The sequence below is a fragment of the Ctenocephalides felis genome, unplaced genomic scaffold (assembly GCF_003426905.1).
Source record: "Ctenocephalides felis isolate EL2017-DRISC unplaced genomic scaffold, ASM342690v1 CF-g0.4_SCAFFOLD_01886, whole genome shotgun sequence".
In the NCBI taxonomy this organism is placed as follows: domain Eukaryota; kingdom Metazoa; phylum Arthropoda; class Insecta; order Siphonaptera; family Pulicidae; genus Ctenocephalides; species Ctenocephalides felis.
In genome coordinates, this window is record NW_020538040.1 from 82095324 (window position 1) to 82111962 (window position 16639).

The window sequence follows — 16639 nt, forward strand, 5'->3', positions numbered from 1 at the left end:
TATTACAGTAATTAAGGTCCAAATTAACTTTGAGCAATTATAATGAGAAAACCAATTATATCTCAACAAATAACACACATTAAATGAACAACTATTTTTCATTACAAAAATGTGCTTTTTTACTATTATTCAAAAACTTTTTACCTGGTTCTTTTTACCCCATAGACAGGGTGAAATAAGACGGCCACGGCGCAAACAAGTCTAATGTTTATTTTTAATTTTAAAGGGATTTTCCGAAATTATAGCTACATTATTCAACCAATGCAAAATATGAATTTCATGGGTACATTTTTTACAGTGATAACACTGTATATAACCTTGATCTGGCATTTTGTCCAAAATATTTATCAGCAAAGTGGGAATAACTAATTCAAGTATTGTTATTAAAAAAATCTTAATTTTACTTGTTTTTAAGATATTGGTGGTAGACCTTTTTCACCTACGGATCTCCTATATAACAGTATTAGCGGAACAAATAGCATTAAAGATCAACAAAAAAATTGCACTATATAGCAGACTTGAAAGATTAAAATTCCTTTTCTAAAAATATTGATTTAAGATTATTATATGAACTTTATAGATTTTAGTGAAAATTAATAATGAAATGAAATATATATATATATATTAGGGTGGTCCTTAAAATGGTCATATTCGAATTTCCTTGTTCCCAGAGGTTCAAACGGTTCCAAATAGATAAAAAACAATTCTCTGAAAGTTTTAGCTCTTAACGTTTAGATAGAGCGCAATTCAATCAAAGTTTTGTATGGAAATAGCATGGAAAAATTCTCAAAAATTTTAAAAATGTTTTTTAGATATAATTTAGCAAACAAATGAATGAATAAAACTCATTCATTTGTCGCTAAGTTATACCTAAAACATTTTTTTTTAATTTTCAAAATTTTTCCATGCTTTTTCCATACAAAGTTTGATTGAATTGCGCTCTATCTAAACGTTAATAGTGAGAGATAAAACTTTAAGAGAATTGTTTTTTATCAATTTGGAACCATTTGAGCCCCTGGGAGCAAGGAAATTCGAAAATGACCATTTTAAGGACCACCCTAATATATATATATATATATATATATATATATATATATATACATATATACATGAACTATGACCGTGTAAATCCCCAATCACTAAAAAATAAACGAGCTCAACCAAATGAAATGTGAATTTTATTCATAAATCCTTTATGAATAAATTACCTCGCAATAAACTGGATATAAATTAGATTTAGCCATAGTTTTACCTCAGTATTTAAAATTTACATGCATTTCTATACAGCACGCATATTCCCTATGAAATTATGATATAGAAAAAACCACATTTAATTTTTGATTCTTATTTCAAACATTTAGAGGTTATTCACTAAAATATTGTTTATTAACTTGATTCCATAATATAATAAATATAAGCTCGATCATAAATACATATAGAGATATTTTGTTTCACATATACATAAAAGCAGCATTCATATACTGTTACATGAATATCCTTTGTGGATATTTGTGCGTAACTTCTGCTCTGCGAGTTTTCCCGTTTTCCCATGGGTGAAATTCGAAATGTAAAATATTATTCAAACAATTACATCGTTGGCGTGTGCTCGATATTTCCTTTAAACGAAAAACAAACCGGGAAAACCCTGAAAATAAATCACCCAATAATTCATTCTGTTAAATTCTGTAGATCTCTCGAACCGATATGTTCACTATTTATCTTCTAAAAGGATATTCTTATCCTGCGCATGAGAAATACCGATTTAGCAATTGTAAACTGATAGTGGATTGTGATAGTGAATTAGTGAACGATAATTAAATTCATTTAATCAGGAATCAACGTAGGGTAAGTTATTAAAATCGCAAGAAATGAAAAAATGAAAAATTATACATATTTTTACGTTCAGAGCTTTTGATTATTTTGACACAACTGTGGGAAAAATTGAATGAAGGTGACGTGAATGAATATGTATATATATATATATATATATATTTATATATATATATGCATTTATATTTGTATATATTCATGTATTACATTTATGTATGTAAACATTCATAGCAGTAAAGATATATAGGGTTAACAGGGGCACAACAGTTCAAATTGACTTTGAGCAATTATACTTTGAAAACCAAACCAATTATATGACAACAAATAATATATCAAACGAACAATTATCTGACTATGTTCAGTACAACTCCCAGCTACTTCATCATTGTAATAATGTGTTTTTTGATGTTTTTCAAAAATTCGTAATTTGGTGTTTTTTATCTTATAAGCAAGATTAATTGTAACGGTCAGAAGGTAAAGAAATCCAAAGTCTTATTTTAATTTTAAATGGACTATCTAATAAAATATTACAACGATAGCTACATTATTCAACCAATGTAAAATATAAATTTCATGGCTTCCATGGCAATATTATTTTACTGTGAATTACCATTTTCAGTATGATTTTTGGGCTTAGGCGTCAGATATTTATAATTACGTGTAATTCTAGCAAAATGTATGAATATTTAAAAAAAAAGATAACTGAGCTTATTTTTGCATTACTACTATAGTAATCTCATACTACTATACACGGATTCAAATATACGTCTGTGCTTTTTATATGGGTGAATATATATTTGAGACGCTCTGAATATTTTACATCGCCCTAAATAATGAAATGGTGTTCATGTAATAGAATTTTTGGCGTCGAGGGCTGCTTATTGAATTTCATCATTTTCTTGATAGATCTCCGGCCATTAACTTAATTCATTGCTTCGTCAAAGGCAAACACTGCGGCGGAATCGTGTTAGAAAAAAGCTGATTCATTATTTCAACAGCACAAAAGTAAATTCATTGTTTGTAATGAGAAATATAACAATGATTTTCGGATTGTAATGTCTGCTTGCCAAAATAGGAATGATATATATATATATATATATATATATATATTTATATATATATATATATTTATATATATATATATATATATAAAGTCTGATCGGTTGTAGTATTTTCCATTGTTTACCTACTTTTCTGTAATTGTGTATTTCTTAGAGTAGGGCGAATCGCATACATGTAATTTAACTTTCAGTATTCAAACTATCTAAACCAAATTAACTACATCACATTACATAACACGTATCAAACAAACTACTATCTTACAATGTTGAGTAAATTACAAGTTAATTTCTAATTATAGAGATATGTTTTTTTTTCTATTTCTTTAAAATTTGTCACCTGTTTCTTTTATACCCAATGTGGGAGGTTAAATGACTTAGCCAGGACAAATAGATCCAATGTCTTATTTTTATTTTTCAGAAAATTTACGAAATAATAGCTAAATTCTTTAACCAATGTAAGATAAAAATTTCATGTGCACAATTTTACAAATATTAAAAGAATATTATATTGATCTAGTATTTCATCAGGAATATGCATCAGCAGAATTGGAATAATCAATTAAAATTATTTCTAGTAAAATTATTTTGTTTTTTATTGAATTTACTTTTTTATTAACCATTTAATATGGTTTACGACTTTATGAGAGTAAACATACAGTTGGTCCTTTTCATCCCACCCAGGTGTAAATTTTAAACATGTTTTGGAAATATTGGTAGTTTCAAATATCTAGATTTCAAAATATTTTTGTTCCATAAATTACATCAAAAATATCATTTTAAATAGCATGTATTTTAATCAAAATAATTATATTTATGGCAAGGGGTGTATGGCATCTTGCCTTAAGGCAAATTGCTGGAACTTTCCGTACCGTAACGAAATGTTCGAGGAGTACTGAATGTTTTCAAATAGATTATTATAAATATTGTAACATGGTCTAATATTCATAAGAATTATATAAACTGAATTGCAAAGGTAAAATTATTTGTTTAAAGTATATTAAAACTTTAGTCAGAATTAAAAATAAAATCTGAATTATTTTCCATATACAAAAAAATTAAAAAAAAAAAAATTAAAAAAAAGTTGAAACAAAAAAATATTTTTTATCCAAAATCAATTATTTTGTTAAGACAAGCAGAAAGTTCTTTGAATCATTTAAATCGGACGCTTAGTTCTCTCAAAAACTACCATTTTTTGAACATTTAGCTCCGTATCTTCGAAACAGCTGAGCCTGCCTTTGCCAAAAACTAATAAACACTTCTCCCAATCATTACTAATTGAATGTTTTTTAGATCATTCAAATCGTATGATCCCTTCTCTCAAAAGCTCGATTTCTATTTTCTGCACTTTTTGCTCTTTATCTCCAACTGCTGGACCAACCTTTGCCAAAAACTAATCAGCACATCTCCCTATCAATAGAAATCGACTGTTTTTTGAACCATTTAAATCGGTTGATCCATGCGCCCGAAAACGTGACTGGAAAATTGTATCCATACATACATACACACACACAATTTTTTTCTAAGGTAAGCCAAAATGTTCAGAAACATTCAAAACGTCGAGAAATGTAAAAATTTTCAATTTCGATTTTCGGCCCATTACAATAACTTACCCTACGGGACGTTATTAATTAAAATTGTTTCTTCATTAGTAATTTATTATGAATAATGTGTCAGATAGAAAAATAGGTTTAAATTAAATCTTCTTTAAAGAAATCTGGTTTGAAATATTGCCCAGTTGTTCTAATATTGCCAAAATAATATCACTTTTTGAAATAAAGTAAATTCAAGTTTTGATATTTATAACATCGTATATCAATTTGTATCCTGCATCTCTACACGTAAATCGATCTAAAAAAAAATTACTCCTTAACCATTTTTTACGACAAATGCGAGGATGGTAAATGTAGCGTGACAAATTTTTTAACTGTATTATCAGGACGAGAGCAGGAAAACGGAAGCTGCGTACCGGCGGAGCTCGATAATCTGGCCAGATAGACGTCGTGTCGCAATTGCCGCTCGGAGAGACCGCCGCGGCGTCTTTGTCACCGAGGGTTCAAAGTGGCTCCGTCCATAGAACGGTTATTGCTTTTGTTGTTCGTATTCGATGCGAAATTTCGCACAAATGCTACTATTACCCGATTCAATGCGGAAAATGGCAAATGGACTATCGTTTCTCCTGCAGTTAAACAAAACTATACGCGGTTTAATTGTACTATGCTAACAGCCGTCGCGAATGCTGGAAAATTGCTGACAGCATTCAAAAGTTCTAATAAAATTTAATTTGTGTTGTTGGTTTGTTATTTGTTCAATGTTTAATTTTATGATGCAAGTGTATAATAATTTGAATTATCAATTTAGGTGTGCAATATTTTAATTATTTAATAATAATTTAAATATTTTGCTATATACTACGATAAAAGTAGCTTCATTTTAATTTGTATTAGATTTTTTTTTTATTATTACGAAAATACTGTAAGCAATGAACTTGTACAGGAAAGAATATTAAATACTAAGAAATGAAAATTACATTGTATATGAATAAATTGTAGCAAAAAGACTTTTGTTTAGGAGCACATATAGATAGGGTAGAACGGTGCATAAAGATCCGCAGGTAAAAAGGTCCACCACCGACATCTCAAATTTGAAAGTAGATAAAAAAAGATGTACAAGCAGCTGTCAATTTGATTCTTACGAAATAGCTATCAGGAGATAAACGGCAATGCTTGAAAATCTATAACGTATTTTGTTTCGTTGTTAGTTCTATTTGGTAGTTAGTTCTATACTGTTGTTTAGTTTACAAGACCTCAATATAATTTTTAAGTATATCTACGTTATTTAATTATTTTATAAGATGTGTTATTAATTTTAAGTTAGATTCATTAGTTTTTTTATGTAACCTCTATAAAAGCTTTTGTACGTGTGGTAAAAAGGACCAGCTGAACCTTCACTTCGGCAAAGGTGTACACAATGAGAAATAGTAAATCAAAAATTAAGTTAAGTCTAAAATCAATTTCACAAGAGATAAGTTGAATAAATATTTATTCCAACTGTGCTGATAAATATTTCCGAATCAAGCTAAAATACCACTTTCAAACTATTTATTTTATACCGACATAGCCCCAAAATATTCTAAATATATTTAAATTCGAGAATGTTTTGTTTTTTTTGTTCAAAAATTGTCATTTAGAAAGTTTTATACGCATGGCGTGTATACTCGTCAATACACAAAATTCTGCTACTTCTCCATGACGAGTATATTCGTGACACGCAGCTAACTAGTTAAAATTATAATTGACTCAATTTCATTTCGATTTATAGTAACAATGTTTACGTGGTAATACAATGGAAATAAAAAGATTCACCGTTAAGCAAAATATATAAAAATATTCTTTAGTAACCAAAAATGATTTAATAAAAAGCAAGTAATGTACAAAATATATTTTTGCATTTTACTTTTCAGACACGTAATCTTTCGAAGAACTTTGCTATTGTACTATTAACTGCAATGGAAGCAGTAAAATAATAACAAAAAACAAACATTTAGAATATTTTATATTAGAAAAGTTTGAGATTTGATTTATCTTCCAAGAAATATTGCGAAAATTGTACTTGAAGTAATAAAATATGAAAATTAGTGACTTGACATCACATAACAAAATCTTATATTACAACTCAACTACAAAAAATATAAAATAAGATAATTTTAGTTGTATATACAAAAATATAGTTTTCTTAAATATAAATAAACAGTGGTTTAAAATGGAAACACAAATTCATTTTTTTATTCACAGAAAATTATTTTAATATCGAAAATAATACGGTTTTTAATTTTAATTCTAGTTAAAATTCTAAAGCTCACTTATATACTTCAAATAAAAAAAAATAACTCTGCAATTCAGTTTAAATGATTCTTAGAAATATGAGATAAGATCCTTCATTTTAAAACACCTTCATTAAGTTTTATTAAGTTAAGAACCTTCATTAAGATATATAGAAAGTTTTTTTTTTATTTAAATGTTATATAAAAAAAATTTCGGCGTTGATTATAAAAAAATGCGTTAACATCTATAGAACAGTTGCTCATATAAAATTTTATATCTGTGAGTAAGCCTTAAATGATAATTATCATTGCATACGTTTCTTATAAATAAATTAAAAATAAATAATATATTTTTTAGAAATTTATAAATTGACTGAGTTCCTGAAATGTATACATATACCAGTCAATATAATTCACCACATACATTAATATTATTTATATAACGAGTAAAGATAACGATATAAATTATAGTAATATCAGTTAATGAGAATCAAAGTTTTGTATTCGTAATATCAAACATGTAAATGTAATCGTAGCGATATTCTTCTATCTACCACTGCGGTTCCACGAAGAAAGAAGCGAAATGAGAAACAAAAGTTAAACCACAGAAGAATATAAAACGAAAAATGATTATCTTAATGAGGGTGGTATTCTGTAAAAGTTGCTCGATTCGTATCTGATATGATTTGTAATAGTAATTTATTGGCAGCGTCGGGCCCGCTCGGCGGCTCTCTGCACGCTCGGATGATGCGGAGCCGCTGCGCCTGGCACGCGTAGTCTGCCGCTAATGGCCGCGTTGATTTATTGCCTGTTGTTCCGCAGCGTTATGAGTCAAGGTTATTAGATTTTCCTTCTGCTGTGACTTCGCAATTTAAGAGATATTCGTCGCTTATCGGAGGCTTGTACGGGGCACGTGTGAAGCGTTCGAAGAGTACGAATCGACCGCCCTCCACGACGATAACATGCCGAAGCATTTCCGATACCGATTTCTTCTTTACCAACTCCCGCATGAAACGCTTTTTTGAGGCACGAAGCACATTATATAGGATAGGGTGGGGCACAAAGATCCGACTTGACTTTAAGCAATTATATTGTGAAAACTAAACCAATTATATCAAAACAAATATAACATATCAAACAAATAACTATCTGAGTATGTTCAGTAAAACTACCAGCTTTCATCATGATATAAATGTGTTTTTTGCTGTTTTTCAATAAATTGTATCCTGATTCTTTTTTTCATAGGCGGGATAAGTTGGGACGACCAGGGAGCAAACAGGTCCAATGTCCTACTTTCAAACTTAAAGGGATTTTACGATATAACAGCTAAATTATTTAACCAATGCAATTTTCATGTTCACATTTTTTACAAAGATATCAGTGTCTATAACTTCGATCTGGTGTTTCGTCGGAAATATTTATAAGCAGAGTTTTTTTTATTGTTTATTTGTTTACTTTGTATACACGTGCATTACTCATATACATTTTATAAGTTATCTACATACTTTTATTTTACTTGATTGTATATAATTGGATAGTTCGCCATATATCCTTTTCTTTGTCAATAATGTTTCTTTGTCAATCTTCCTTCATAGTTTTTGCCTACCCTTTTCCCATTTTTGCAATCCATAATGGCATGCTCAGCATACGCCCTACTCGCTCCAGTCAAGAAATAGCGTTGGAATAATTATTAATTTATTTCTTGTGAAATTGTTTTTTAAACTGAATTTTCATTTTTATCTACTATTTTTTTATGGTTTATGCATTTTCAGAGCAAAGGTTGAGTTGGTCCTTCTTACATCATCGCTATCATAAAGGTTATAAAAAACATCTGTTGAAACTAATTTAAAATTAACAATTCAACTTATAAAACAATTAAGTAACGCATACTTAAAAATTATGTTAAGGTTCTGTAAACCAAACAACAATGCTCACAACCAAAAAACTAGCAACGAAAGAAAATACTTATGTTATGGATTTACAAACATTTACGTTTATCTCCCAATAGCGACACGTCGCAAGAATTAAGGTGATGATTATACATCTTTTCCCTCTACTTTCAAATATTGTTGATAAAAATTCCTAACTTTACTTGTTTTTTAAATATGAATGATAGATCTTTCTACGCGCGGATCTTTAAGCCCCGATCTACTCTTTACATTTAATATTATTTAAAAACTAGACATTTATTATGTATATGTAGTTTTATCAAAAAATATCATTTTAAATCAATAATAATTTTATTACCCTGCTTATATGCATCAATAGCATATTAATTACAAAAAAATAATAATTCATGTAGATGAATAACTACAGATATCAAAATAAATTATTTGATTTTTAATTTTAGTTTTGTTTAGGATAGTTAACAATCAGTAAAAACAGATTAAACAATATATAAAATACGCAAAATCATTTTTGAATAAAAAACTTCTCTTGCAGTTCTAGATTTTAAGTCAGAAATCTCACCTTAAAGCTATTATTAGCAAGTATTAATTTAATAACGGAGTATTATTGATAGTTTTGAAATTAAATCGATAATATAAAAACATCCAACTATATTTATTGCAAACAAACGCAAATTATAAATTTGGAAAGTTGTGATAAACTATTGAGACAATATAAATAAATTCATTTTAAATATATAAAACAATAATTTTAAACCATATATCAATATTTGATGTTCATATGAAAAAATGATAGTTTTTAATAATTTGGATAATTTTTGCGAGAAAAAATCTATTTAAAACTTGAATATAGAAAAAGACGCTGAGAAATATTTATATAATCTTCAATCTCCCACGAGCACACTCAAGTTAACTTTAGTAATATAATTTCAGTTCAGTTTTTTATTTTAATGCGAAGGCAGCCAAAGTTTTTATGCACAATAATTTCGATAATTTCATTGTGGAAAACGAATAAAATAAGATAAAGGAAAATTCTGAAGTTAATAATCGAGATAGAAATAAAAATAAAAATCATAATGAATGGTTTTTACCATTTTGAAAAATTAATTTTATAACAAGGGTGTAGGTGATAAATTTGAAGTAAATATCTCCTCAAGATTTGAAGAACGGATAGATCCAGTTAAAAGCAAACCCAAAAATTTATTATATAAAGAATTTTACTTGGTTCAAAAATAATGCCTAATATTAGCTTTTTACTGGAAAGATCAGGTGTTTGTAACGTTAAACTCGCACTTAATAATTGTATTTGAAAATTTTGAAAATACAAAGTTTGGAAACTTTGTAGGTGTATTGCGTAAAGTAAATTTTTAACTAAATTTTGGTAATCCCGAAATACTGGTATTATTGTATCAATACCGGTATTGAATACCGGACAAAAATCGTTCGGGATCCCGGTATTCGAGTTTACGAAGTCCCGCAACATTGATACGTTAATTATTGCAATTAATTGATTTATTTATGAATATTAAAAAAATAATATATTTTGGTTTTTATGTTTTCGTAAGTCCGTTCCATTCCAATTATGGCGTGGCAAATGCGTAACAAATCTTTAATAAAAATCTATTTTTCGATAGAAGTGCGTACGTTAATCAAGTGCTGTAACTAATGAGTAGTTCAATATTGGGGTTAATGATATACTATGGAGTTCTGTATACGTAACCTGTGTTAACATTTATATAAGCATTGTGAGTTGCAATCACCGCCCGAGCGGAACATCAAAAGCCTACACGGTTCATTTCCCAAAACAGGCACGGCGCAAATTGACATAGCTTTGTTCCCTGAGCGATACTTGGCAAATTTTATTGGCTTTTGCTAAAACCTAATTTATTGGTATTTTAGCGATAGCCCCTGTCAATATATTAATAAATTACAGCAATGGACATTAAACGACAAAAATTATACATTTTAACTCAATATTAATTACAATTATATAGGGCAGAGCTTAAAGGTCGTCGGATAAGACGGTCCAACAACGATATCTCAAAAACAATTGAAGTAAAAAAGTTTATAACAACAATATTTGGTAGCGGAGAAAAAAATGTATAACCAGCCATCATTTTGATTCTCAAGACATTGCTTGTGCAAGATAAACCGCAATATTTGAAAATCCATACCAAAGGTATTTTCTTTCGATGTTAGTTTTTTTTTGGTTGTGAATACTGTTGTTTAGTTTATGAAACTTGAATTTAATTTTTAAGTCTACGTTATTTAAATGTTTTACAAGATGTATTGCTATTTTCAAGTTATATTCAACAGTTTTTTATATAACCACTATGAATGCTTCCATGCGGGTGGGGTAAAAAGGACCATTTGAGCCTTCACCCTGGCAATGGCGTAAACAATAAAAAATAGTAAATAAAAAAGTACAGTAAGTTAAAAATTACAAAAAAATAAGTTAAATAAATAGTTATTCCAAAGAAGAGGAATATATGAAATTCATATGATTATATGAATATATATTATATGAATAGTTATTCCAAAGAAGAGCGTATGTGGGTGTGTGTATGTAATTGCTCTTAAGAAACTACGCACCTAACATTTAATTTTAATTTAGCAAGCTGATATATATTTCAATTCAGTTCAATGATTCAATTAGTACTATCTTGGATTTAACCATTAGTTCAATAGTGTAATGTACACGTGATAATGATAATTAATGTCACTCAATTTTTTATTCCACTGAACTATGGTATTGAGACAGACTAAGATAGATTTATAAGATAGTTTTTTTTTTATTTAGTGCTATGCCCAAAAAAATAAACCTATAGAAATGAACATATTTGCACGAAATAATATCATACAAATTTCTATCAATTGAAAATTTCATAAATGTATAGCAGTATATTGCAAAAAGTACGTAAAGCGACTAAAAATTCAACTAGATTAAAAAATTTCTCATGAATATATACCAATGTTTCGGAAAATAATTTTAATAACGGTTTCATAACATTTTTTCATACTATTTTGTTGTAAAACACGTGCTTAGTAATACGCATATCAACTTTAATATACAAATCTTAAAATCGCATTCGTATTCAAGAAAGTTACTTGCAATGCAAAGCTTTATTAAATTATCAGAATACACAAGCGTTTACCTTCCAAAGGTAGTACATTCATATATTATGTATATGGCCGAAATCGTAAATTTTTCCAAACTTTTCTGAAGAAAATCCCATTCTGAATATCGCAAGCAACACCAACTCTCCAGCGAGTATTGAATGTTTTTATTCCAAGCTTAAATCCTTTAAATATTAAATGTGTTTTTGCATACATTCAAAGTTGGAAGCATAAAGTTTGTTTTATCTTACACCGTATTCGAATTACGATATTTATTTTCATTTAAGATAGAAATAAAGATAAGTTTAATGTTTCTTACACAGTTTTCAAATCTAGAAAAAACTTTTTAAAATTTTTATAAGAAAATATAATGTAGTACTAGTTAACTTAAAAATTCAAAAAGTTTCAACTGGAATATTCTGAGTATTACGCAAACAAACGGATATATATTATAATTAGGAAATAAAACTCTGATAAAGTGAGTACGTTTCAAATACGCTAACTGAGAATTTAATATTTAGAAGTGTATTATATAATAAATAAGCCAATTTTATCGAAATTAATAACACATATCAAACAAACAACTATCTGACTATGTTCTGTAAGACTCCCGGCTAATTCATTTAAAAATAGTTTTTTTATGTATTTCAAAAATTTGATAAGTAGTTCTTTTTATCTCATAGGCGAGTTAATATCTCATTTTTAAGTTTGAAGGAATTACAAAATTACAAAAATTCGAATAACTCTTTATTTAACTTATCTCTTGTACAATTGCTTTTTTGACTTAATTTACTTTTATAATTCTATTTTTCATTGTTGTTGATAAACATATTCTATTGTTTACATCTTCGCCAGGGTAAGGGTTCAGTTGAACCTTTTTACCCCACCCACGTGTAAGAATTAATAAAGGTTATATAAAACAAACTCTTGAGTCTTATTTAAAATTAAATGACGTATACTTGAATTATATTAAGGTCTTGTAAACTAAATTCTTCACAACCAAAAAAACTAACAACGAAAGAAAATACTTTTGTTACAAATTTTCAAACATTGTCATTTATCTTCCAATAGCAACGTAGTAAAAATTAAGGTGGTTATACATATTTTTGCCACTACTGCCAAATTCGTAGTTAAAAAAATTAATAACTTTACTTGTGTTCGAGATATCGGTGGTAGACTTTTTTACCCGCAAATCTTTAATAAACTACAACGTTTGTTTTTAACTATACCTTAATTAATGTTAAATGTTTAAATTTAGTGATACTAGATAATTGATTATATATTTCGTATGCATAAAATATATTCATCAATATTAAAAGTATTCCCAAATTTGATTGAAAATTTTACCATTCTAATTCATCATAAAATGAATCAGTTGGTACGCTATAAATATAAATTAAAAGCCACAACTTAAACACACTTCTAATGTAATGGGAGTCAATACAACTTATAATATTAACAATGCATCGATTTATGTTAAGTAAATGGTTTACTTCTACTAGATAAATGATTAAGAATTTTGTTTGCGTAAAATATAAAACAAATAGGCAACATGGATTTAGAGCATACTCAGCTGTAATTTAGAGATCTTCAATTCTAATTCATCTTGAAATTAATACGACCGGCTTGAATCATACAACTTTAAACGCACGTAAAAAATATTTTATGTGAGAGAAACAGTATACCTGTTACTATTAAGAATACCAAGATTAGCGGTATAAATGTCGTATAAAAAATAGAAAAGGATTGATGATTTCGTATGTGTAAAAAGTAAAATAAATATGTAGTGCTTATTCAATTAAGAGTTTCCAGCGTTATTATCACCATTTTAATTCATCGCGAAATCAATACGATTGGTGCGCTATAGTTATAAATAAGTTCGAATCCCGAAAGTTATCCGCACGTCCTGTCCTCCCCTATTTGATGAGAGCTCGTGCAACTTTTATTTTTAACAATAGTACGATTAATGACTGCTGTTAAAAGTTGCTCGAACGAAAGAACATACGTGCCAGGAATGCGTCGCAGAAAACAGTGCAACTGAAAACTTTTCTAATTGCGGAAACTAGTATATCGTTAGCAGTTTCGTCCGTAGCTCACTGACCTTTAACGGCGCTCAACTTGTTTCCCACCATCTGCTTTGCCACGAACGCCGCCATCTTGTCCCTCTAGATCTGAAACGAATGAGAAAAAGTCAATTAATTGTCAGCTATGTAAGATCTAACAGATTTATTTCACTCAAGCTTACTACGCGATAAAGTATAAAAATTAAATTCAATCTAATGTTTTGTCTGGGCAACATATTGGATGGACAGCATTTGCGGTGCTTCTTGTGTACATACACCTATGTAGATATTAGGGTGGTCCTTAATATAAACATTTTTGAATTTCCTTGTTCCCAGGGGCTCAAATGCTTCCAAATTGATAAAAAATAATCCTCTATAAGTTTTAGCTCTTGATATTGTCTTTCAAATAGTGCCAAAGTTTCATATGGAAATAGCATAAAAAACTTTCGAAAAATTTAAAAATATTTTTAGATATAGCTTAGCGAACAAATACATGAGTTTTATAATAAATTATAAAAAACCTGTTTTGTGAAGCGTCGAATTTTCAATAAAAGATGACACAAATTGTCACTTTTAATTTATTTGTCACTAAGTTATACTTAAGAACCATTTCTAAAATTTTCGAAATTTTTTCCATACTATTTTCGTACCAAGCTTTGATTGAATTGCGCACTATTTAAAAGTTGATATTAAGAGCTAAAACTTTTAAAGATTTTTTTTATCAATTTGGAAGCATTTAAGCCCCTCGGAGCAATAAAATTCTAAAATGTTCATATCAAGGACCACCATATATATATATATATATATATATATATATATATATATATATATATATGTATATGTGTGTGTGTGTGTGTAAATGTAACGACTTGTAATAGATAACACATAATGCTAATTTAGACTTCCATATTTTATTATAACACACTGATGATGAGACCAATAGAGTCTCGAAACGTTCGCAAAATTATTATTAAATAAATTAGTGCAAAAAAGAGTGTTGTTTATTCATATTTCTAAATTATATATATATATATATATATATATATATATATATATATATATATAATATGTGTGTGTCATGATGTTCATCGCAATACTCCCCCAAAAGAGTTTGATTGATTTTTATGAAATTTTATAATCTCAATCAGTATGGCTGAATCAGCCAATATCCATAAAGTGGTGAGCGTTGTCCACACTCAATAAATATTTTTGGTTTTGTAACATTTTTATTCAAATTTTGTTTTTAATAATTTGTTATTTGTAGTAATTCCTCTCACACAAATAGGGGTTCGTAAAAGTCATTTTAGTAAAAAAAATGTTATATTATGTTTAGATACAGTAAACGCAAAAGCTTGAATTTTACATAAAAACACAATTTATTTTTGTCAAGGGTTGTTCGACTTTTTTTTAATTTCATAGTCAATTTTTATTTTATTTCTTTAATGCATAATTAAAATATACATACAACCCTAAAATTTTACCGTACTACCACAAATATCTATTTCATAATAGTCATTTTAGTAGTCTAAATATTTTCCATATATCTCGATAACTGATCAATTATCGTATTTTTGTAAACATTTCTCATTGAGTTTTGATTAAGATATTTCTGAGCTTATTGAGAAGCTTAAATTTATCCACTCCATGCGCAGAAGCATTTTCAGAATAATTCTTAGATATTGGCAATATTTATTGCACTTACAGTACATAGTTCACGAATGGCATGCAGAAATAGCATAAATACGATTATGTATTATATTATCGTATTATAACCTGAAGATATAATAGTTTTTTTTTCATACAAATTCATGGCAGTGCTTTATATTTTAACTGAATTTTTGAAATCTCAGAACATAATTCAAAAATGAATGTTAGGAATTTGTTTCGTAATTCATAAATTAGTGTTAATTCATAAATCAAACCTATTTATGTTCTTTTATAAGGTTATGGTTTTAACTTCCGCCTATTTGAAAACAAGAATCACTTTCTCAACAATCTGATATAATTATTTATTCAGTTTAAAAATAGTAATAAAAATAAAAATTTAATTATACGTAACTCGGTTAATTTCCAAAATAAAACATTTAATAATGAGTGGTAACTGTAGTTATTATGTAATTCATTTTTGATATGAAGCATAAAATTGCTTTAATGGATTTGTCTGCAAACTTTGTATCCAGACATAACAATTTTACATAAATTTTAAATGGCAGTATATAACTCATTCTTATTTATAGCATCAATATATTCTATCATGAAAAACAGATAAACAAACAAAGTAAGTCTAATTAGCTACTGTTATATATATATATATATATATATATATATATATATATATATGTAAAATTCAAATAAAAAGTTGTATAAAAGTCTTCGTTTTGCGCATAAATTATGAAACTTTGTTTTTGCTAAGTCGTTTCGGCAGAATGTCCATGGTTAGTGTACTTTTGAAATGACAAAGTACCTGGTTTACAAGAACAATATGTAAACAAGGGCGTATAAAAAAGTTTCCATCGGTAAAGTTTGTGTGACAAGGAACGTAAGATGAATATAATATTTATGCAATGTACATTGATAATACTGACTAAGCTTCTTTAAGATAAATATGAAGAGGAAAGTTAATTTACTTAATCGATATTGACGTTAAATAAAAAGTGAAAAAATAAATAAACAAAGTTAAAATAAGTGGGTAATAATGAGTCGTAATTTTCATGGATGATGCGGTCGATTTCAATTTTTAGTAGATATTTGCATTATTTAAATCTGTCATGTATAGCCTGAATCCAGCATGTTTCTTATAATTAGTAGAAGGCAATGATGTCAAATTTGACGATGCTTTAT

At 28.0% G+C, this 16639-nt stretch overlaps 1 protein-coding gene across 1 annotated transcript in view; it reads right to left on the reverse strand.

Moving 5' to 3' along the window:
• The window catches only part of LOC113378721 (complexin), a 548906-nt gene that overhangs the window by 285714 nt on the left and 246553 nt on the right, over nt 1–16639 (reverse strand). Inside the window, exon 3 of the mRNA XM_026619288.1 lies at nt 13837–13906. Coding sequence (XP_026475073.1) covers nt 13837–13891 — 55 coding nt within the window. The 5' untranslated portion in view covers nt 13892–13906. The remainder of the gene's footprint in view (nt 1–13836; nt 13907–16639) is intronic.